Source organism: Melanotaenia boesemani, chromosome 22, assembly GCF_017639745.1.
Source record: "Melanotaenia boesemani isolate fMelBoe1 chromosome 22, fMelBoe1.pri, whole genome shotgun sequence".
Classification (NCBI taxonomy): Eukaryota; Metazoa; Chordata; class Actinopteri; order Atheriniformes; family Melanotaeniidae; genus Melanotaenia; species Melanotaenia boesemani.
The window spans coordinates 3,688,217-3,711,802 of NC_055703.1; the positions used below are offsets into that span (position 1 = coordinate 3,688,217).

The window sequence follows — 23,586 nt, forward strand, 5'->3', positions numbered from 1 at the left end:
CCTTGGCACCATTACTGGGAAACTTCTTTGCTTTTTCAAAAACTTCTTTGTTCGGAGGAATTTTTATTTTGTGTCACATTCTACTCATACGCAGCATAGCAGTCAGGATGCTTGGCTGTCAGGTGATAAATTAAACCTGACATGGAGAAATTCTTTGCAGATGCACCCCCTCTTGAAATGTCACCATTACAGGTTTAGCAAATCGCTGTCACGCAGCAGACGTGTTGGCCCCTGTTTTTTTCCTTGGGTCATCACAACTTCCTGTTTCGGCCGTGTTGTTTTGGTGATAAAAGTCTTTCAGCCGAAAACCGAAAATGCACTTTTGGGCTATTTTCGGCCAAAAGTTTTCATTAGCCGAATATTGCATCCCTAATAAATATTCCTTGAACCTTGAACAGAAACACTGTAAGAAGCACTGTCAGGATAGTTTGGAGGTTTTTGACTTAATAAATGACTTGGAATGAGTGTTTCACTACTTTTAACATGATTCTTGCTTGTTTAAAGTCTAGATATATTTTCTTATGTCAGGAAATCTTCCCAAATGTAATTATCTTCCTACACTCGCAGTTTATTTACTTAGATTATTGCCTGAATTTTCTCATGGTAAATATTTTTTCCTGATACTGAGACAGCTAATTTTTTCAGTCCAGGACATGAATATGATCATGTAAAACTTACGGCGATCTCCCTGCAGGCGGACATGGATATTCCAGTGCCTTCTATCTGCTTCAGTGCATATTCCTTCTCATCTTTCCTGTGAAGATAAAGAGAACAGATTGGAGCAATGTCAGCAGATTTCTATTTTTTTTTTATCTACCAGCATACACAACACAACACCTCTTGACTTGTCTGGGGTGTGATTATCATAGCAAGAGTTGTTCTAGAAGGAGATGATCTGCCACAACCTCCTCAGTGCTCCGGATCGGGATCAAACCCTGGAGGAACTCCTCCTCGATGACCTGTCGGCAGCTAACAATTCTCCTTTTTAATGTCAGGACAGTCATCAGTATAACATCTGTGTGTGAAATGTGGCTAATGAGGTAAATGTGAGCCTGCAGGGCTGGACGCACTCAGCAGGCTGATGGTTTGTGGAACAGAGAAAATCAGAGCATCAAGGAGGTGCTGACCGTTTAAAACAGAGGGATAATTGACATGTAAACACAGTCTGTGACACAATGGAGGGGCTTCACTGAGGAGGCTGAACAGATCAAACAGGTATTGATGATGATTGGATCAGAACATTTTCAGCCTGATTTGAACCATTAACCTCCTCAATTTTTTCTGCGTCTTGTCTGAAATGACATACCCTAAAAAAATGAAGTATATCTCTACAACTACCGGAGCTGTATGTATAATCTTGGTCTCTACAGAAAGATGAGACACGTGAGATTAATACAAATGTGTCAGAATCAACATATGTGTTACTGTGTCAGAGTAAATTCACCTGGAACACAGTAGAAAATGTAAATGGTTGTCTCCTTCTCAAAGAAAACAATGTTACTTATGAATAAGCAATCCCATGAGTAAAGTAATCCTAGGAATGAGTTACGTAGTCCAAGGAATGGGTTAAGAAGTTCTAGTAATAAGTAATATAATCCTAGGAATGGGTTAAGACGTTCTAGTAATAAGTAATATAATCCTAGGAATGGGTTAAGACGTTCTGGGAATGAGCAAAGTAATATCTGATGAGGAACTGTGCTTCAGCAGAAGGTAAAAGTGAACCTGAGCAGGTTTCCAGGTGTTTAATAGAGGTGTTACACAGGTAAATATCTCAGGAAGCCATCAGCCGATGATGATGATGGACACCTCTATCAATGGTCAGAGTCAGGAGGATCCAGGGATAGCCCTACATTCACCTTAGAAACACCATGAGGGTCCAGAAAGAAGTGAAGCCTGAGATAGTCTATGATAGGAAGAGTGAATCCTTCACAATAAAACCTCCTTCATCTCCATGGAAACCAGCAGGACCTTCATGGTTCATTTCAAACAAAGGCAGAGTCATAGGAGAAACATTAGCAAAGTTTTTAGAGCTGGAATCAAACTTTTCACCACAAACAGCAACAGTAAGACCTGGTTTCTGGTTCTGGCTGCTAGCTCCAGAGTTTCTGTCCCACAGCGATGAGACAGACGTCTCTGTAACCAGCAGAGTCTCTGCTGTCATGTGACTCCTTGTTTGTGTGGAAAAATTAGCAGAAGCTCTAAAGTTGACAGAGCTGTTCTGGTTTTCTTACATTCCCATTTAATTGAAAAAAGAAAAGTGCCTGGAGTGCTGCTTGGGTGTAAAAAACTGGTGGTATTCCTCTGGTGCTCTTCAGTTATGGGATCAAGTAGAATTAGTGAAAAGATTACTGAGGCACTCAAGAAGATAGAAGATAAAAAGCCTTTATTAACTCATGGCTAATCTATTAAAAAACACATCCACGCCAACGCGTTTCAGCCTAAGGGGCCTTCATCAGGGCGAGTGGCAAAATGTTTGTCTGGTAGCTTAATTCTTGAATATATAGACAATCACCAGCAGCTGCTCTGTGTGGACAGGTAGATGGTCACATGGTACCCGTGGCCTGCCAATGACAATCACAGTCAGATTCTTTAAAAAACAGGTTAACACAGCCTAATATAACAAGATTCAACAGATATGTATAGAAACATCATATATCAACTAAAAAATAAATAGATATTGTTCATTTCTTCTTCAAGGAACCACAGAAGAGGCTGAGAAGCAGAAAACTCAAATTCAGGATAAAATAGTCAACTTAAAGGAAGAAATTTAACAACTGATAAAGAACAACCCCTCTTTGAAACAGAGCTGAAAACTGATCTAGATAAGCTACACAGAGAGCTCAAACAAGATAAACTAAGGAAGTTCAAGAGAGATCTATCAGATTACAAAGAAAATAAAGTCTATATATGGAAATATAAACATAATCTGACAACTCACCCACAAAGGAGAAGAACAGTCTCTTTTCAACTGCCTAGCAGTGATGAAGACCATTCTGAGAAAGAAGAAACTTCCTCCTCCATTTTTTTAGGCACCAGGTCCAAAAGAAACAACAAATTAAAAGGACAACAAAGAGCAAGACCAGAAGAGGCAGAGGCAGGACATTTAAGAGATCTACACTACAACCTACATACCAGGAGCAGAAGCAAGACCAAGAAGAGGAACAAGTAATCAACATCTCTGATACTCCTCTTTCAACTAGCCATATATCTGTTCTCTCTAAAGGTCTTACTTTTGCCCCTAAGACCTCAGCCAGTGAATTCCAAACAAAAGTTGATCTGTACAGGTTCCATCGCAACCTTCAGCTGAAAGTTTGGTACCACACTACTCCCTGCCAAGCCGCATTTAGCTCTTATGTACAGCAAGACACAATAAGAACATCATTCAGGCCTAAGTCCACCTTTACACCAAATGTTTGTAATCACACCCTAAATACTTTCTATAAAAAGGTGACATACGAAGTTGACCAACTCTTTGCATCCAAGAGAAAGGTGGAATATAACCTGCTGGTCCCTAAACAAAAAGATCAATTGAACTCTAATCAAGTATACTTTGTTACCCAATACAGCAATGAAGCTGATCAAATTAAACAAATTGTTAAAAGAAATTGGGATATATTGAAAAGTGACAGTGTCCTAAGAGAAGCTCTTCCAGACTCTCCAACCATCAGTTTCAGAAAAGCCCCGACCTTAAATGATAAGCTGGTTAAAAGTCACCTTGCCTCTTTAAAACAAAAAACTTGGCTGCCTACCATTAAAGGTAACCACAAGTGTGGACATTGCAACCACTGTAGCAACATGATTAATGCTAACTACTTTACAGACGTATCATCCAGTCGTAAGTTTGACATTAAATCATTTATTAATTGCAATACTTCACATGTAGTAAACAGACTAGAATGTCCATGTGGTTGCTTCAGGTTGGCTGAACATAAACATGCAATTAGGACCGGTAACCTACAATATCCTATGGCTGTTCACTATCTTGATGCTAACCATGGTGATTGTAATTCATTGAAGGTATCTGGAATAGAGCATATAGAAAACCCAATTAGAGGTGGAGACAGACTTAAAAAACTCTTACAAAGAGAGGCATTTTGGATGTACACACTAAAAGCGACACAGTACCAGGTTTGAATGGGGAACTGGATTTTTCTCCTTTTTTGTAATGGTCCTGTAATGTAATTGATTAATCTGTGGTTCCTTGAAGAAGAAATGAACAATATCTATTTATTTTTTAGTTGATATATGATGTTTCTATACATATCTGTTGAATCTTGTTATATTATGCTGTGTTAACCTGTTGTTTAAAGAATCTGACTGTGATTGTCATTGGCAGGCCACGGGTACCATGTGACCATTTACCTGTCCACACAGAGCAGCTGCTGGTGATTGTCTATATATTCAAGAATTAAGCTACCAGACAAACATTTTGCCACTCGCCCTGATGAAGGCCCCTTAGGCTGAAACGCGTTGGCGTGGATGTGTTTTTTAATAGATTAGCCATGAGTTAATAAAGGCTTTTTATCTTCTATCTTCTTGAGTGCCTCAGTAATCTTTTCATTAATTCCCATTTAACTGTTTGAGGTTTGAACGGTGTTTGGTGTGGATGCTTGGTAGAGTCTTGTAGCGGAGTTTCTCCTGTCATGCTGCTACGCTACATGTTAGCTGTTCAGCTGCTGAGGAAACAGTTCTGGTAACCAGAGTTGGTTCTGAAATCCTTGTTCTGCTGACAGAACTGAATCTGAAAAGGTTTTAATGACCAGTGAAAGCAGACCTTATCTGACTTACTGCAGCAATAAACACATCCTGATTGATGGTTACGACCCATTTCATGCAATCTGTTGCACTTAACTTGATAAGATATTTCATATGAGCAGCCATGAGATAAGACAGTAAATTTTCTAAAGCTATTTGATTTACCAGTCAACCCCAAAAGCCTATTCATCAGTCGAATTTACACGTAAAATGTGATTATGATTAGTCATCAACATCCTTAACTACCCCTAAACCACAGGTTGGACCACAGTCATTATACACTGTAAAAAATTGAAATGGTAATATTCCAGCAGCTGGGGTGCTGAAAAAAATAATGTAAAACAGCAGAAAAAACTAATCATAAAATTACAGTAAAGGTCCATAATATAGTATATTTACTAGTATATTACTTTTACATTGGATCTTTTGTTATATTTTGGCTTTCTGATGTGTAATAAAATACATTAGCATGTAAAATAAGGAGCGCTGTAGAAACGGCTGCTGCCTCAGTATGCCTGATCCTGTGGACGGGTTGTACTGGAAACACAAATTTCCCTGAGGAATTCCAAAGGGATTAATAAAGTATTTCTGATTCTGATTCTGAAAACTAGAAGCACTCTAGAGCAGTGGTCCCCGGCCCTGGTCCTCAAGGCCCACTATCCTGCAGGTGTAGATGTCTCCCTGCTACAAAACATCTGATTCAAATTCATAGCAGACTCGAGTAGAGCTTGTCAGACAACCATTTCATTTGAATCAGGTGTGTTGCAGCAGGGAGATGTCGAAGACTTTGAGGATTGTGTGCCTTGACCAGGGCTGGGAATCAATGCTCTAGAACAGGGGTGGCCAACGTCTGTCCTCAAGAGCCACAATCCTGCAGGTTTTCTATGCATCCATGCACCAACACATCTTGGTGAAGAGGTGAAGAGAAGGAAAAGATGTGGTAGAAAAAAGTGTACAAGGAATAGGGATAATCGCACCCCGGAGAGGATTGTGGAACAAAACCCATTCAAAGATGTGGGAGAGATTCACAAAAACTGGACTGCAGCTGGAGTCAGTGCTTCAGGAAGCACCAGCACAGACGTATGCAAGACATGGTTTCAGCTGTCACATTCCTGGTGTCAAGCCACTCTGGAACAAGTCTACCAGGAAGTTTTAGAGCACGGGATGGGGTATTGTGAAGAGGAAGATGCGATACGTCAGACCCAACAATGCAGAGGAGCTGAAGGCCACTATCAGAGCAACCTGGGCTCATAACACCTGAGCAGTGCTGCAGACTGATGGACTCCATGCCACACCGCATGCTGCAGGAATTCAGGCAAAAGGAGCCCCGACTAAGTACGGAGTGCTGTACATGTCATACTTTTCATTTCATACCTTTCAGTTGGCCAACATTTCTAGAAATCCTATTTTGGATCAGTCTTAATATTCTAACTTTCTGGGATATTGAATTTGGGTTTTCATTAGTTGTCAGTTATAATCATCAAAATTAAAAGAAATAAACATTTGAAATATGTCAGTCTGTGCGGAATGAAAGTCTACATTATACAAGTTTCACTTTTTGGATGGAATTACTGAAATAAATTTACTTTTTCATGATATTCTAATTTTACGACGAACACCTGTATATCCATAAACCTCCCCTTGGCAGAGCAAATGTGTTCGGCACAGCACGGCAGCATTTGGCTTGCTAAGATGCTAGACAGGAGAGAAAAGAAAAAAGAGACTTAACAGAAAAACCAGCCCAAAGTCGCTGATAACAGGCAGATTTAGCAACACTACTGCCTTTCTCCAGCACAGTTGTCTTTATCCCTGCCTTGTTTGATCTAGCTGGCCGTTTACTGCCGCACCAGGAACCTCACACACTGATTGGCTGGGTGCATCACATGGGATGGCTTACCTCACATGCAATTGGTCCGCTTGTTTCCTGACTGCTACCGTGAAGACTGCAAAAGGTACGCCAGTTAAAGTAAAAGCACCCCATCAGATTTTACATGGACTGTCTGGGTCCATGTGGAACAGGTTGTGGGTGAGGATCCGGACCGCGGTCTGCTTGTTAGTGACCTCTGGACGTAGCAACTAGCCAGTTAACATATCTTTCTGGCTTTTTGCATCTTTTCGGTTGTTGGAAGCGCAATCTTTAGTGGTTGTGGAACAACTATGTTTGTGGCAGCCAACCTGAACGACTTTACCTCAACATATTTAATGGAAACTCTGCAGAAATAAAAGAAAAAAATCTGAGGATCGATGCTGAGAATCCAACGGTGCTACGATTGCAACCTTTGGTTTTTACTGGCAAAAGACCCAAATGTGACAAAGTTCACCAATGTTCCTGGATATCTGCGCCTGTAACGAATCCTTTAAAACATTTCTTGATCCAGGCAGTGATCCGGATCACCCCCAAAATCTAATCACAGATAGGCGGACCAAGTCAACTCAAAAACATTTTTCTACCACATAACACCTTCAGAGAAGGTCTGAAATGTACAAATAAACAAAGAAAATCACTATCAGAATATACGCTATAGCCCCCCCCACTTTAAACAAAGGCTGCAGCTTCAATATCACTCAGCTGAATGGAGCGATACTCTTCCAGTTTGCTTATTTCAATAAAATGCTGAAATTTGATAACTAATATTTCATTTTGATGTAAAACCACATCCACTTTTCACAAATGGAGCTGAAATATCAACAAATCTAGCTTGTAATGTTCACAAAGTGCAAAATCCGGGCGGTACCATTTAATGATAGGAATTGACTGCCCACCCCACATTAACTTCTGTCTTATCTTGGCCACCCCATTAAAGATTTCCTGGATACGCTCTTGGCATCTGGCTGCTGTTTACTTCACATGAAGGGAAATGAAAACAATCAAGAGTATGTGTGGGGGGAAAAAAGTTAGACATGAAACAATGCTAAAGCTGGTAGAGCAGAAAACACGCTGAAATGTGAGCGTCCTGTTGAAATTACGGCAGCAGCGCGAGGCGTCGCGACGAACCGCCTCCGGTTCTACCGTAAGAAGAGCCAGTCAAAAATAAACAGCACCGCGGCTTTAATGTGTTGTTTAGGGGGGTGTTGTAAGGGTGGAGGGGGAGGAGGAAAGGGAGGAGGTGTGTGTATGTGTTAATGTGTGTGTAAAGGGAGGTGTGTGTGTGTGTGTGTGTGTGTGTGTGTGGTGTGGGGGGGTGGGTTAGAGTGCGTTACATGAAAACAAAAACAGAGACACGGGTTATCGCTTCGGGGAGGTTCAAATCTAACGCCCCATTCAACACACAGGCGAGACATGTGCTCAGAAAAAGCATCCAGCAACCAGTTTCATGTTCATGTCAGCACAAACAATAACGTTCGCGGTTATCTTACCCGTCTTTGCGCTTAGCTTTATAAACGTGCCCGTAGGTGCCTCGACCCACTTTGCAACCTTCATATTCGAACAGATCTTCTACTCTCTCCCTCTCGGCTGCCAGCTTTGTTTTGAAGTCGTAATCCATTTTAACCCATAAATACGTCTTAATTTACAATAAAATAAAATATTAATTATTACATGCATTAATTAAATAATCTGGTCGTTTTATTCCCCCACCATTTCCTTGTTTAGGATTTTGGTCTGCTCCGCTTAATGTTCACTGGCTCGTTGACGTTTCTAATTGGCGCGCAAGGCTCGCTGGGTAATGTTGTCCTTTGCAGCGGTTTCTGTCGTTGTCTGGATAGGAAACCAAAAAGTAGGAAACTACAACCCGCGGTACTCGCTGCGGTTTGTTGCACTTTGCGTACTGCTGAACGATCTTCAAAAATGCAGGTTGAGTTCAGATACGTCAGAAAAAGCATCATCAATGACAATAATAACAATATTAATAATAATAATAATAATGATAATAATAACAATAATAATAATATCAGTCATAGAACCCAGAAAATAATTTCATTGGTATAACTTTGATAATGATAGTATAAATAATAACAATGATAATAATAAGAAAAATAAGTTTTATTCATATACAGTTGTGCTATATATTTATTTATTCTGCCAACATACTATTACTATTTACTCCATTGGACAAGCCATGCTGCTATATTGTTTCTATCTCATGCTTTCTCCATTGCGCTTTATATATTACCCAAATGTTTTATTTCTTTAGATTTATTCTTAATGTTGACATATATTTCTTGATATTGTCGTATACAAGCAGTCGTCTCATGCAGCCCAATAAAACAATTACTGCTATTATGATCTTGTATTAAAAATCTAGTATAGAACTTATTTTTAAAAGGGGAAATTCTACCTTATTGCACATTAATGATCAAAATTATAGCGAGTGATGGTTTTAAAGTGTTCCTAATGTTTTTCCTCTCTCATTTATTGTTAATGAAACAATAGAATCTCCTTTCACTAAGATCTTTAATGTGAAGCCATGTCACATCATGTTGCATGATGGGATAAGGGCACCATATTGTAAGAAATCCTCTCCAGTAACCTCAATGGGTGCCTGATTAGATTTAGTCTTGATTGGCTATAAAATAGAAAAGGTGGAGAATAAGAAATGGAGAAAGAACATGGCCCTTGATTTGATTAATCAAATGCAGAATCTGCTAACTAGCAAGCTGATGTGCCAAAATCTAACCCCCCAAAACATTCAACGCTAGCTTTGAATTTAATTCTTTTACATTTCTGAAATTCATTTGATTATAAAACTTCAAATGTACTTTCATTGTACTTGTACTTTATATGGATTCATGAGTCATTACATTTGTCATTTTTTGTTTTTTTTATGTTTTATTATTTATTTGCATGGGATGATTATATATTTAACATTTACTTAATGGTATTAAAAATGAACTAAAATGTAATTTAATCAATTTCATCTAAACAAATCAACGCATGATGCCAACTTTACATTCTCTATAAATATTATAAAGGACAATTATCAGCTGTTGATTATATTAGCAAATACAAATCCAGAAATGTATGAACAACATAAATAAGTTTTAGTACAAAATGAAGTACTTTAAACTTAAATTAATCAATTATACACACATAAATAAATTCTACTGGACCTATTGAAGCTCAAAGTGCTCATTTTACCATTTGTGTTATATATATATATATATATATATATATATATATATATATATATATATATATATATATATATATATATATATATATATATAATATAATAAAGTTTCGTCCTGTGTATTGAAAAGTGAAAACACACACTCGTCCTTTACCTGACCTTATAAAGATGCAAAACAAAATAAATACAATAGGTATAGTGCATGGATGTATTATAATACATCCATGGTATAGCGGCAGAATATCACGTGACTCTCAAAGCTCTGCGATGAGTGACAGTGTTCTGGACCAATCATAACTAACCAGCTCGGACCCTACGGCCTGACGTAAGCGCGACGTACTGCCACTACCAAATAAAACCACCGCGCATCTTCATTCAGTGCTTTACACAGTATGGCCGGCGATATTAGCTAGCACTCGCTAACGGTATTCTCTGCAAAAGGGAAGACGGTAACTAAAGAAAATCAACCCCTGGATTGCTTAAGAACTGAACATAAATAAATCAGAACTAATCGAGGAAGGGTTAATTAAGCTGTAAACGTTAAAAACCGACGTTATAATAATTTGTGTTGGGTGTCTGTTGTCTCATGATGGAGGATAATGGTGCACATTTCTTCGAGGGGACCGAGAAGCTGTTGGAGGTGTGGTTCTCTCGACAGGATGAAACCAAAGGAACCGGAGACCTCCGAACTATCCCAAGGTTTGAGTCCTTTCAGTCCTCTCAGGTGTAGTGTCAGCTCACATGCTTGGCTTCGTTGCCTCGCAGTTTTGGGATATGTAGCCTGTTAAACTACACGAATTTTTTGTTGTTCTAGAGGCACAATCATTATTAGTTGATCCTTGGTTAGCTAGCTAGGCAGCGAATCTGTTTCTGGCCTTGGAGCCAGTATTTTAGCAAGCACGGTCAATGGAAAATGGCCACCTCCCCCTTTAACTGTGGCTCGTTGGAGCTGAGTCATTCATTCTTCTGCCAGGTGGTTTGCGATTTTCACCATTTTTGAATAGTCATGTAATTATTTACTTGTCTAGGTTAGTGATAGACCAGTTAAATAATGTTAAAAAAAGCTATCTTGACATAAAGTGCGCGACTAGTTTTTAGCAACTAATTCGGACTACGTCCATGAAGAATATATATATATTAAGCCGTGTCCGTCAGATACAACCCGCCGAACAACGCAGGAGGTTAATTGTACCGCTGGAAAATCATGTTTTAATCAGTGACATCTGTCAGGACCAACAGTTGGTGGCTTGATTGTTTTTATTTGTGAAATCCGGTCATAGCGCACGCGTTCGATCGCCCCCACATCCATGCGTGGACGCCGTTTAGTTAAATTTACTTCAAGAAGATAAAACGTCTAAAACCATCTCTCTGCCATAGTGAAGCGAGGTTTGTTAAATTGAGTTGCATATTTTTTCGGCCTTCTATATTTTTCCCTGCGTCATTCAGCAGCGAGGAGGAAGGGGTGGTAGTGGAGGGACTGTGACCGCGTCAAACACGTGGTCGCGCGCCGTCACTGCGTATGTTTACGGCTGCAGCGACTCTCAGCCAATATAATCAAAGATTTCCCAGTTTGTAGACGATCTCCGGGTATGTTTAATGGGCGATGGAGAGTTCTGGATCTCAGGGAAAAATCCCTGCGTCAGCTGCGGGTCTGAACGCTTCTCGCCGAGCTACCCTCCTCTCTCAGATCCAACATATCAGCCGTGACATGCGACTGCCATGAGTCACGTTTCCAGCCATGCGGACGCTCTCCTCCCAGTTCGTTTGGTTGGTTGGAGGTTCCTACTCTGATCTGCTACGAGGCACTTGGCTGCATTTAAAGAAAGGACGCCCTGATGTGGTCACACAAATCCGTATGAACCATGTGTTTTAAAAAGGCTTTTGACCCTTGCCCAAGTTCAGGACCACATTGTTAATGTCTTACATGTGACCATGGGGGTCTCGGACCACTTGATCTTAAGTTGATTAAAATTAAGTGGGTAGTATTTACAACATTCACTCTAATAGATGCCTTTTAAGAAAAGCTTATAACATAAGAATGGGCTAGCTGGAGGTTAGCAAGAGCAAATGTTTATTTGCATTTTTTTCTTCTGAACAATAGGAAGAATAGATTTTTTTTTTTTTTATGAATGAGTAGAGATAATCGTTAATATAGTAACAATAGAGAAATTATCCAAAACTGAAACAGTCATGGGACAACAATCTTTCTTTTGATATCACAAATCCAAACCAAGTGGTAGAGATGGCTCGGTCAGTTTTATTTCCACATGCTTGAATACAGTTCACTATAGTTATTACAAAATCTGCTGTGATAGCCGTGATAAGTTTATTACTAAGTGATAGATATACATTTCTGGTATTATGACATGATTGGCACAATTAATGGCCACTTTTGTAACTTGTCATTGACCTTATCATTAAAGGCTGTTCAAGACTTTAAGAACGTGGTCAGTCGAGTGAATGAGGACTGGCATTAATTTACAGCCAGAGGGCAGATTAGCGGCTTAGAGAGATGCAGTCAGTGGATCAGGCTCCCTGGACATCAGCCAGTGTCCATATAAGTCCACAAGGGCATCTGATTCACAATTGTGAAGCTTGCTCAGATTACCCTAGCTGCCCTTCCTCAGGCCGTGGTGGCAGCGTGTGGTCTGCCTTAAGTTAGCTGTCACAACTAAACGCTTTAAAATGTGGCTGTCTGTGTTGTCCAGCTCTACCCTGCCAGTTGGGACATACTTTTACGTTTTTATCTGTTCTTAAATGTAGGAAACTGGGAGATGGTGTGCCTTCTGGGCAAACAATGTCTTCTGAGAATGAATGAACAGTTGTGGTCATTTCAGGCTGTCTAATCTGGTCGATTATTTGAGGAAGTTGGGTCCTGCTGAGCTGCCAGAAATAGCCTCTGGTGTGCATTTCACACTGAAATGGGAGCTGACCCAGGTCTCTGGTAACTCTGGAGTGAAGCTGGAAGGCCGGCATGTTGCAACAGCCCTGATATCATTCTGAATGAAATGGCGTACTGTATGTAAGCAGCACTTTCTTACCGGAGGAGTTTGTTTGCGTAAATGTTGACGATACGAGCTGCCTTTTTTAACCCTTAAAATGCCAAACCATTTTCTGCTATGGTCAGTTTTTTTTCTTCTTCGTTTCATGTAAAACTTGGTATGGAAGCCACCGTGCATCAGAAACGTCATCTTGGCTTTTTCCAGCCATAGAGGAGCATTATTTTTGTTCAGACACACAGAACTTTCTGGTCACTTCCATAGATCACCTAAAGGATAAGGTATCCATCACAATTTACCCCACAGAGCTACACACTACCGTTCCGGAGACACTGATGACATAAGTGATGGGACTCTGTGGTATCGGTGATCTAGCAGAGTTTTAAGGGTCAACAGGAAAGTTGAGGACTTCTGACTCCTGCACCTCCACCGGAGCAGGTCTGATAGAAATCTCGTTTTTAGCTGTTATGTACCAGAAATCAAATCAGACTCCAGATTAGTTTCTTTCCGCCAGGTCCCCGTAGCTGCTCTTTGTCTCAGACCAGCAGCTATGTTTTGCCTGGTGTGATCTGGAAAAAATGAGTGGAGACGTTTTGTTTTCATGTTGAAATCTGTGTAAATAAAATCAAGGAGTCAGCAGCAGAGCGCTGCAACGCCAGCTGCGCTCGATTTGCAACTGAAAACTGCACAAAAGGAAACTGGGAAGGACAAAAATAATGGGATGATTTCATTTTTATGATCGTTGAAAACCCAGCGTCTGCTTCTCCCCTCCAGGTCAGTTAGCTTAGCCTTTAGCTTCCTTTAGCAGCGACGGTTGTTTGGGCTTTGTCCAATTTGTCGTTAAATTGTTGGAAAGACTTCTTTAGCTTGGAGAGCAGGACTGATCTGTGGTCAGCTAGGAGTGCTATAATGTCATTAGGGCTGCCACAAACGATTATTTTGATAATCAACTAGTCACCAATTGTTTTGGCAGTTAGCTGACTAATCGGATCATATGTAAATTGTAGCTTAAAGCACCTGCATGCAGCTGCTTTTATATTAGCTTCCAGCTGGAAGTGTTGTCTCTAAGTGTTATGTGCTTTCAATAATAAACAATAAAGATGAAAACTCACTTTTAATTTTAAAAGTTGTTCTGGTAGGTAGGTAGTTATCTTGGTATTCTGGGTTGAACTGCTTGATCATCTGTTTGGTTGCCAACCATGGACAGGGGTCTTACGTCCGTCACCAACATGTTTAAGATTGCCCGTTTAGGATGTCTGCTTGCTGAGGTGTACATGTTGTTAGCTTGGTAACAGTCATCCATTGCAGGGGTATGCTTTTTTTTTTCTTTTTTAACACTAGCCTAGCATTATAAAACAAAACTTTAGCATTATCACATTTCCCTATTGAAACATGAAACTGTTATAACATTACAGCAAACACGTGTGCTAATAGTAATGAAACCGCCATGACTACCGTTGACATTACAGCTATCAATACAAGTTAGTAGCTCACTGTTGACGTTAATGTTAGCAGCTAACTAGCCAATTAGCATACGGAGACAACTGTCCCTCTTCATAAAAACTGGTTCGGCTACAGCGTGCTTCCTTTTAAGATGCTCGTGCATCGCCGTCGTACTGCAATGGAAGGCAAGTTCTACCTCGCACATTTTGCATTGCACATTCTTCTCTTAAAATTTCTTTTTATAAAATGCTCCCAAACTCAAGTCCAGTTTCCGGCTCGCCATGATTCTGTTGTTTGGGCAGAACTTTTCTGCAGACGTCACGCCAGTTGTCACTACTGCACATGTGCGTCAAGGACAGAAAGACAGACAAGGCAGCAAACGTCCATTAGGAGTTTTGAGAGAAAAACACTTAAAAAAAAAAAAAAAAAATGTCTATTTATTAAATTATTCACAGACTATTGTGATAGTCGATGTAATCATGACTAATCTTGGCAGCCCTAAATGTCATATTTGCTGACATGGGTGCAGCCTGGGTCTTTTCACCTGGTTTAGTGGTTTTAAGTTGTTTGTGTGTTAATGCATTTTAAAGAAAAATGTGCGTCACTTCCACAGTTTAATCTCTTTGTATTACCGTGTGAAGTTTTGACAACAATAGTTTTTCACATTGGTGTCAGTTGTTTTGAGACTTTTTTGAGTACGAGTACATGGACATTGTATTGGATCGATTCCTGACACCTGTATCGGTGCATCCCTACCAAATATGTAATTTTAACCCTTTAAATGTCAATTAGATGTCACTGTTTTATGAAGAAAAGAAAACTCAAAACATGAATTATTTTCTATGAAATACATGTTTGAGAGCTGGGAGGTTTTTTTTGTTTTTTGCTGTCCTAAATGTGCAAATAAGTAAAGTGAGTAAAACCAATGATTTTGATATTTGAATAAATCCTTTAACATGTATTATGGAAAATGACTAATTTTGTTTTTCTTTTTTCTTTTGTTTAGTTTTTTCCCATTAAAAAGGTGACATGTAAATAAACGGGCATTTAAAGGTTTAAAATTGTTTGAATAATCACATATTTGGTAGTCTTGATTAGGACTAAAGAGGATTGAGTACTTTTGACCAAAAAAAAGTGGAAAATAATGATCTGCAATGTTTTAATAGCAGATTTTGGGAGAGGACATCATTGTCCAGAAGCAGAAGGGAAAATGAGCTGTAAGAACGTCTACAGTGGCCTACAAGGCTTAACTCCCTCCCACCTGCTTCCTGCCCTCTGCTGCCACTCAGGACGGCTGCGGTGGTCCGGTTAGTTGCTGAGGCTCCTGTCTGTCTCTCGGTTGTGGGAGTGGGAGGGTTAACATGCACCGTGTGCTGCTGGTGGGTTCCCCATTGAGCCGTGTGCATCTCGCGAGCCTTCTGTGGCGGTCCAGTCGGAGCTGTGAATAGGCCCAGGCCGTTCTTCCAAGGCTGCAATGAAAACATGACGCAGCTGCTTTTCACTGCGGCGGTCTTTGAGGAGGCGGGAGGGGCGGCTGGTGGGCGCGCTCAGCAGCTCACAGGCCTTGCTTCAGATTTTAAACGGCACAGATTCATGACACCAGGCTCCACAAAACATCCTGAATGTCTCCTCCTTTTCTTTCAGGTTTGAGTGGGACAAACTTCTGGAGAATGTGCATTGTTTGATAATAAGTGTGACAAAGACTGACAAGCAGGAAGCTTATATACTCAGGTAAGTTCTCCCCACCTCGGTCACCTGTAAGCTGCTTGTCGCCGATGGCAACAGTCCTCACCTTTCAGCTGATGGGTCTCAGATGTTTGTGTACATGACGCTCCTTCCAGTCCGCTGTATGAACCCTAACAGGGACTGACGGCCTGAAAACAGCAGTACATCGGTAGATTTGTCACTTCTAATAACTTCATCACATCAGCTGTTTGTGGATTAAAGGAATAACCTCCAGTTTATTTACACCAGGAATGTCTGTCAGGTGTAGTTCAGGTTCCACATCCACTTCAGTCTGGTCTCCAGTGGGCTGAACCGGTAAAATACCAGCGTAACATATAAATAATGAAAATGTCACTTTGTTCCCTTTGTTTTAGTAGAAAGACGTACAAGTACCTCCATCAAGATGTTAATATTTATTAAATATTATTTTAGAAAACATGAACAACATGAAATTTCTGGAGAAATTTAGGTGAAGTTTCAATAAAGTTTTGCCTCTGTTACAGTTATCTTTGTGTTTTTATTGCGTGTATTTTATAGATATTAAATGTATATTGATACATTTGTCAAAATTATTTCTTTAAATTTGAATTTATTTCCATTAATCATCTTAATTTATAAAACTTAGATTTTTTAAATAAATTTTATACATCCTCAAACTTCATATAAAAATATATTTTTGTTTTCAATCAAATTTTATTTTACATATTTACACATTTCCAGATAACTGGATCTAAAATAAACATTTAATCGCAGGTATCTGGACCTGAAAAGCAGAGATGGGTGGATAGATATGTAATTTATTAAATTCTTTATCATAGCAAGTAATACAGGAAGACTATGTACCAATTATGATATGGATGCAGTATGGAATAACAGATCTAGAAGTTATTTTAAATGTACATGCGTGTACATTTCCACACACGTGTAGTAATCCTGATCATCTGAACGGACTCACCTCATCATACAAAGTGAAGTGAGAAAGGTGGAAACGCTCTCCTCCTGCCCTGGAAATGTTCCACATTAAAAAACAAACATGAGACTTCACCTGGCAACAGATGAGTTACTCTTAATAAACTATTAGTTACTTTTATTAAAATATTGGACTTACTATCTTCTGTTATTTTCACATTTACCGGACCCTCTGTTGGACTGCAAATGGACTTAAATTTGAACATTTTTTCTTCTTCTGTTGGCAGTGAGAGTAGCATGTTTGTCTCCAAGAGACGTTTCATTTTGAAAACATGTGGAACCACCCTCTTACTGCAAGCACTGGTGCCTCTGCTGGAACTCGCCCGGGAGTACTGCGGCTTCGATGCCATCGAGGTTGGAGCCGCTCAGCTGTGCATTTATGTCTGAGTGTTCAGGTTTGAAGTGAAGTCGTGAACATTATTTCCTGTTTACCTGCAGAATTTCTTCTACTCCCGCAAGAACTTCATGAAGCCGACCCATCAAGAGTTCCCTCATCGAAACTTCCAGGAAGAAGTGGATTTTCTCAGCCAGATATTCCCAAGTATGGACAAAAAAATCCTGTCACAGTAAACAAAAACTGGGTGAAATACAGGTTGAACCATTTCCAAATAGTTTGGATTTGGTCCTAACCTGATTTAGTAGTTCTTATTTTGTCCTTCATTCAGAAGTTGTTCCATGTTTCCACCACAGCTCAGGGAATAATGATCTCTGCAGCAAAAACAAACATTTTCTCCCAGTCAGTGAATTATTTTAGACTTTTATGTAGCAGGATCATGAAGTATTTATTTATCAGCCAGCTGGCCTGTTGGTGAACGTCTGTTTCATCGTGTAAAGAACCGGCCGGTGGAATGAAGCGTCTGAGCTAACAGTCTGAATAAATGACTCAGCTTTGTTCAGTTGGATTAAAAACGTCAGAAAATCTTTCAGACCGCAAAGTTTTTTCCTCCAGCAGGAGTAGATCACCTGTAGGGATGTTACTATTCTAGATGTTCCTGATACCATTATTATCAGAAATAATCAGGATTATTCTTTAAGGTTATCACTGTACCATCACTAAATGTGTGAAACCACATGAACACTCCTTCTACGTCTTCAAGTTTTATTTCTTTATTTCAATATAAAATAATTCCATCTAAACCTCCTCTGCTGTGTGCAGAATAAATAAATCTACGTTTTAACTCTGGTTTTCTCTGAGAGAAAACCAATGTAAAGGGTCCAGGACCTCTACCTGGACTTGGGAGGCTACTTTCTGGAAGCTACATTATAAAAAAAAAAATTTCTTTAGAAAGCAGGAAACCGTCCAGCTAGCTTTGACTTCCAGCTGCTGTTTGACACATAAATATTACTGGAACAGTGGAAATAAACAAACTAGACCACACATCTGGAATTAAATACACTTTCTTCTACAGAAACCTCTGAAATGATCTGTCTGGTTTCTCTCATGTCAGAGTGGGTTTATTCCACAGTAACTGTAATTTTTTTTTGTTTTTTTTCCTACTCCCCTTCAGATGGTGCAGCCTACTGCATGGGACGTTTGAACTCTGACTGCTGGTGAGCTTCACACCGTCCTCAGTCTTTCTAGACATGCTGGGTGTTTTCATGTTGAGCAGATGGTTTCAGAGTCTGCTGCAGGGTTGGTTTCAGGTGTTCCTCACCTTTCTGCTCTATTCTATTCTACTATTCCATTCTACAGTCATTTAGCAGACGCTTTTATCCAAAGTGACTTACATTTGAGAGTAAGAACAACACAAGCAAGAATTCAAACAAGATGGACATCATCATTAAGTGGTAGTCAGACTGTTGTCAGTCCAGTTGGACCAGGTGCTGTCGTGTAGCGCTAGAGGCAGTACATATTGTTTTTTTTTTAAGTTTTTTTTTTGTAGTTTTTGTAAGTCATTTTGTTTAAATACAACATCACATGCTGTCTGGGCAGGTACCTGTTTACCCTGGATCTACCGGACTACTGGGAGAACAAGCATGCAGATCAGACGCTGGAAGTTCTGATGAGCGATCTTGATCCAGCTATTATGGACCAGTTCTACATGAAAGATGGTGTTTCTGCAAGTGAGGTCACTCGTGTAAGTTTCATCAGGTGCTGGTGGAGGATCTGGTCCTGGTTCAGATCTCAGGCTCCAGGCTGTAAAATCTCATAATGTCCTCTCTGCTTCCTCGTTCAGATGAGTGGAATTCGTGACCTGATACCAGGTTCTGTGATCGACGCCACAATGTTCAACCCTTGTGGATACTCAATGAATGGAATGAAGACTGACGTGAGTGGTGATGTGGTTGTTTTCCTCCCGTCAGCTGCTGCAAGCATCTCAGTAATGTGGTTGTTTGTTGCCTGCAGGGAACCTACTGGACCATCCACATCACGCCAGAGCCTGAGTTCTCCTACGTCAGCTTCGAGACCAACCTGTCCCAGACGTCGTACGACGACCTGGTCAGGAAGGTGGTGGACGTGTTCAAGCCAGGAAAATTTGTGACCACCCTTTTTGTCAACCAGGTGCGTGATTCCACTGACTTGCTGACTTGTAGCTTAAACTAGACTCTGAAATGGATCATAGTTGATGATGGGGTTAAATAAGGGATAGTCTATCAGGGTAGTGGACACAGTCTTCTCATGCTGAAATCCCATTGGCTCAGAACATAGTGAGATGTCATCATTTCTGAGGGGGTCCTCCTCTCAGTGTGGATAAGAAACCCCGCCCCAAAGCAGATGATTGACAGCTTGGACACAAGGAAATAAATAGATGAAAATGAACAAAAAAAAAAAGACTGAAATTTTGTGTAAATATTCATTTTCTGTACCGCTTAGTCCATCACAGGTCAGACTTATTCTTTTTTTGTGGGTCTCCTGTCATTTCATGGGAAACACCTGATGGCTGGAAATAATCAGATATCTTCATTCTGTGTTCAGAGGGAAGGCAGCTTCACAAGGCTTGAATAAATCCTGAAGTTCTCATCCTTCTGGTTATGGATGAATACTTTTAATGTAAAAATGAAATGCGCTACTTTTGAAATCATTATTGAATTTTAACATAATGTTCATTCAAAGTTCATGATAGTTTAAATTTATATTTATGTATACACATACATATAAACTATTAAATTAAGGGTTCATTCCTTTATTTAAGAGTATTTCTTGCTATCAGTCTGAGTTGTGGATCAATAAATGGCCGCTAGAGTCTAGAGCTGCAACTAATGACTATTCTGATGGTCGATTAGTCACCGACTATTAAAACGACTAGTCAACCAATCGGATTATGTATCTCATGATTATTATAAATGGATCCTATTTCACTTTCAGCTTTGAAATTTTGCATAAGGTTGTTAAGTCCGACGTGCCTCCTCTTTAAATGTTCGAGCATTGCAGACGTACTTCATGGTACACAAGTTGCGCTTTGCAAATCTCACATGTATTTAATTTATTTTGTAAGTTTAACGTGAAGTTATCCCAGACTTCTAACGTTCTCCGCCGCCGTTTTCTTCCTTAGTCCGCCACCATATTTTTCCCCTGGCGGACTTCACAGCACATGTGCAGCTCTCTACATAGATTAAAAAAGAAGACGATGTCTCACTCTGTATTTTTTTCCCCCTCTCTGCGCATGTGCATTGTGCAACTCTCAGCAGAGATAGGATTAGAAGACTATGTCTCACTCTGTAGTTTTTGGTTTTTTTTTGTTTTGTTTTTGTTTTTTTTGCCGACAATAGTAGACGGCTAAATTCGTTGTCGACTATTTTTATTTTCGACTATTGTCAACGATGTCGACTAATCGCCCTCCTAAAATAAATCTTTAGTTTCTTATCTTTTATATATTTGGAAAAGTTTTAACCTCAACCAATTAAAACAACTACTAAATAATTTCTATTGGAAGCCACACACACTTATTTTAAAATATAATCAGTTGCAATAATGTATGAAGTTACTCTTGAAGCAAGATGTTTCTAGTGACGTCCGTCTTAAGACTTCAACAAGTTGGGGTGGCTTTTTATTTCCAGTTAAGTAAAATATAACTTCATGCTAGTGGGCTGATAACTGAACCATATCATGTTCCATGTTATCGTTGTACTCGAGTCGGTAGTTCCCAGAACTTCCACGTTAACAGGCCTGTGCCTAGAGGACATTGTCCAAGTAGTAACACATGTATTTATTCTTCTGTGGAACTCAGTTTTTTGTCTGTTTTTTTTTTTTTTTTTTTTCCCCCTCTCATAGAGCTCCAAATGTCGCAGCGTCTTCTCCTCTACCCAGAAACTGGAGGGCTACAAGCGTCTGGACCGCCAGTTGGCCCAGTTCAACGACTACAACTTTGTCTTCACAAGCTATACAAAGAACCGCCAGCAGAACCAGCAGAGCTGAGGGTTGAGGATGAAGAGGCGCAAGAAGAAAGGTGGCCCCGCTGGGCCCCCCTGCAGTCTGCTTCACCCTCTTGTAGAAAGCTTGTTGTCTTCCTCCTCCCCAGCTCCAAGTTTAACCTCCAGTTTGAGTTGTTTGCGTTGTTGTACCTGTGACTTAGATCTCTTGCATGAAAGCTCTTCTCTCTGTCTTGATTTTCTAGCTCACTCTTGCTGTGACTTTGAGGTGCATGTAGAAGAATTAAGGATGTCCACCTGTGTCAATTACAACGGTCCCTTCCTGCAGGTGTCCCCCCTCATCCCCCACAGACAAGGCTTCCGCCCACACTAGACCGGTACCCTGACATGCTCAGATCAGGCTGTCTCTTCGGTTAGCTTCCACACACATTATTCCAGCTACTGAATCACTTTACAACCTGTTTTTACTGGCGGTACATAAAGACCGGCCTCTTGGTGTCTTGTCTGAATGTAGCTCACTTCCAACTCGACTTTTTATGATTCGCTGCATGTTGGCTTAGCTGGGCTCTTCCAGACGTCCCAGCTCACATTAAGGTTGCCAACTCATCCGACCTGGCGGCGTCGCCTGCTGAATGTACGCCTCCAGGAGAGCCTTCCTCCCTGTTCACACTGCTCATAATGCCCTCTGCTGACCAAACACAGTTCCCCTTCCAGCAGAACCCCCCCCAGGCTGAGAGCCAGCCATTCCCGTTGAATGGGAAACCATGAATTAGACACTTTTTCCTCGGCTGCCCAGCAAAGCACTTTTCTTTTTCTCACATAATATCCATCCTCTCTCTCTCTTTCCGCCCCCCCCCAACCCCACCCCCCACCCAATAGAAAAATCTGTAAATGGACAATAGAGGCCAGTCTGAGTATGCCAGGGCGATCCCGGATCATTCCACATGTAACTGCTGCCTAAACTGCCGTTTTATTAAATTTACTGCCCCCCCCCCCCAGCATTTTTTGGGGGGCCTTTGTCTGCTTGGGGGGGGGGGGGGGGGGGTTGTGGATGGATCCTGTGTCACTGGTGGTGCATGTGACTTCTAGTACTGTGTTGCTTGACAGTTTAGCGTAGCACTGTCTCTTCCTCCTTTCTGTCTACATCATCTTCCTCTGGTCTGACCAGCTGAAAACACACTTGGAGCTGCTGCATCCTGATATGATGGAGAAACGGGGTCTTCATTTATCATTAACGTCACTTCTAGCTCATTTCATGCTCCTCCTGAATAAGTTTTTGGAGGATGTGATGGAGTCCAAACACACTCAGCTGTCACTGTTAAAAGCGTACATTTTAACCTTGTTGGTGTGGATCATTACCATTTTTATTTTTCTACAGTAAACTGAAAATGCACTGTTGCTGTTGAATGGTGAAAAGATTTTACAAAAATATTTTGTATTTCTGCTGTGGACCAATCTTTCTTTTTTTTTTTTTCTCCTTCTTCACGTTGTGTACAGATGTTTTTGTAAAACCAGCGTTCCACACGAGTTTGTTCTGAGGTTAAAGAAATGGCTTTTTTTTTTCCTAAGTAAACTGAATCACATTGTTTGACTTTCCTCCTCTGAGCGTCTGGGTGGGGGTGGAGGCTCCGGGTCTGAAGGGGTGCAGTTACAGGATCTGTCAGGATGTACTGAAGGACACACTTTGCTGTTCTAATTCTTTCTTTTGCTGTTCTTTGGATGGTCAAGATGTGCTGAATCTGTGCTATGAGCTTGATGCTTCAATAAAATCTCTAAAATCTGAGAATCCGTTTCAAACTTTCAATCCAGCTTTATTTGTACAGAAAGAATTCACAGCAGTCATCTCAAAGTACTTTTACAGATCATTTCACTGTAGCCAATTATAATCCAAATAAAAAAAATCCTTTATGATCCACAGACCGATGTAAGTGTTCAAAAACCATTTAATAAAAATATTGACCGAGCTAGGAAACCAACAGATTGGATCAAATTTTCTTAATTCCATCTTCCAATCGCAACTGCACGAAGAGGAAAATCTCTATCAGAACCAAGAGGGATTGCCATCTTCCTGGACCATTTGAGGGTGGAGAGGAGAGGAAAGGGGTGAACCAGCAGCATAACTAATCCAGGGATACCTGCTGAGAAAGACAAATGAATGACATCAGATATTTCTACATCGTGAGTAAAGAGACCAGAGAGGAGCTCTGTGCATCATAGGAAGTCCCCCAGCAGCCTCAGTCTATAGCAGCAGGACTAAAGGATGGATCAGGGTCACCAAGCCAGAGAATCCATCCATACATTTTCTGCCGCTTATC

General features: G+C 40.4%; 2 protein-coding genes across 2 annotated transcripts in view; one reads left to right on the forward strand and one right to left on the reverse strand.

The window, feature by feature from the left end:
• cdk19 (cyclin-dependent kinase 19) overlaps positions 1-8,348 on the reverse strand; it is a 70,295-nt gene extending 61,947 nt beyond the window's left edge. The window contains exons 1-2 of the mRNA XM_041975857.1: positions 8,113-8,348; positions 679-754 (exon numbers count right to left, since the gene is read on the reverse strand). Of these exons, the coding sequence (XP_041831791.1) occupies positions 679-754; positions 8,113-8,240 (204 nt within the window). The 5' untranslated portion in view covers positions 8,241-8,348. The remainder of the gene's footprint in view (positions 1-678; positions 755-8,112) is intronic.
• Positions 8,349-10,193: 1,845 nt separating this feature from the next.
• Positions 10,194-23,054, forward strand: amd1 (adenosylmethionine decarboxylase 1). The gene is made up of 9 exons (XM_041975873.1): positions 10,194-10,523; positions 15,911-15,997; positions 17,188-17,314; positions 17,399-17,501; positions 18,469-18,511; positions 18,894-19,038; positions 19,138-19,230; positions 19,308-19,463; positions 21,174-23,054. Exons 1-9 carry the CDS (start codon positions 10,411-10,413, stop codon positions 21,315-21,317), a joined length of 1,011 nt encoding a protein of 336 aa, XP_041831807.1. The 5' UTR covers positions 10,194-10,410; the 3' UTR covers positions 21,318-23,054.
• Positions 23,055-23,586: the final 532 nt, after the last annotated feature.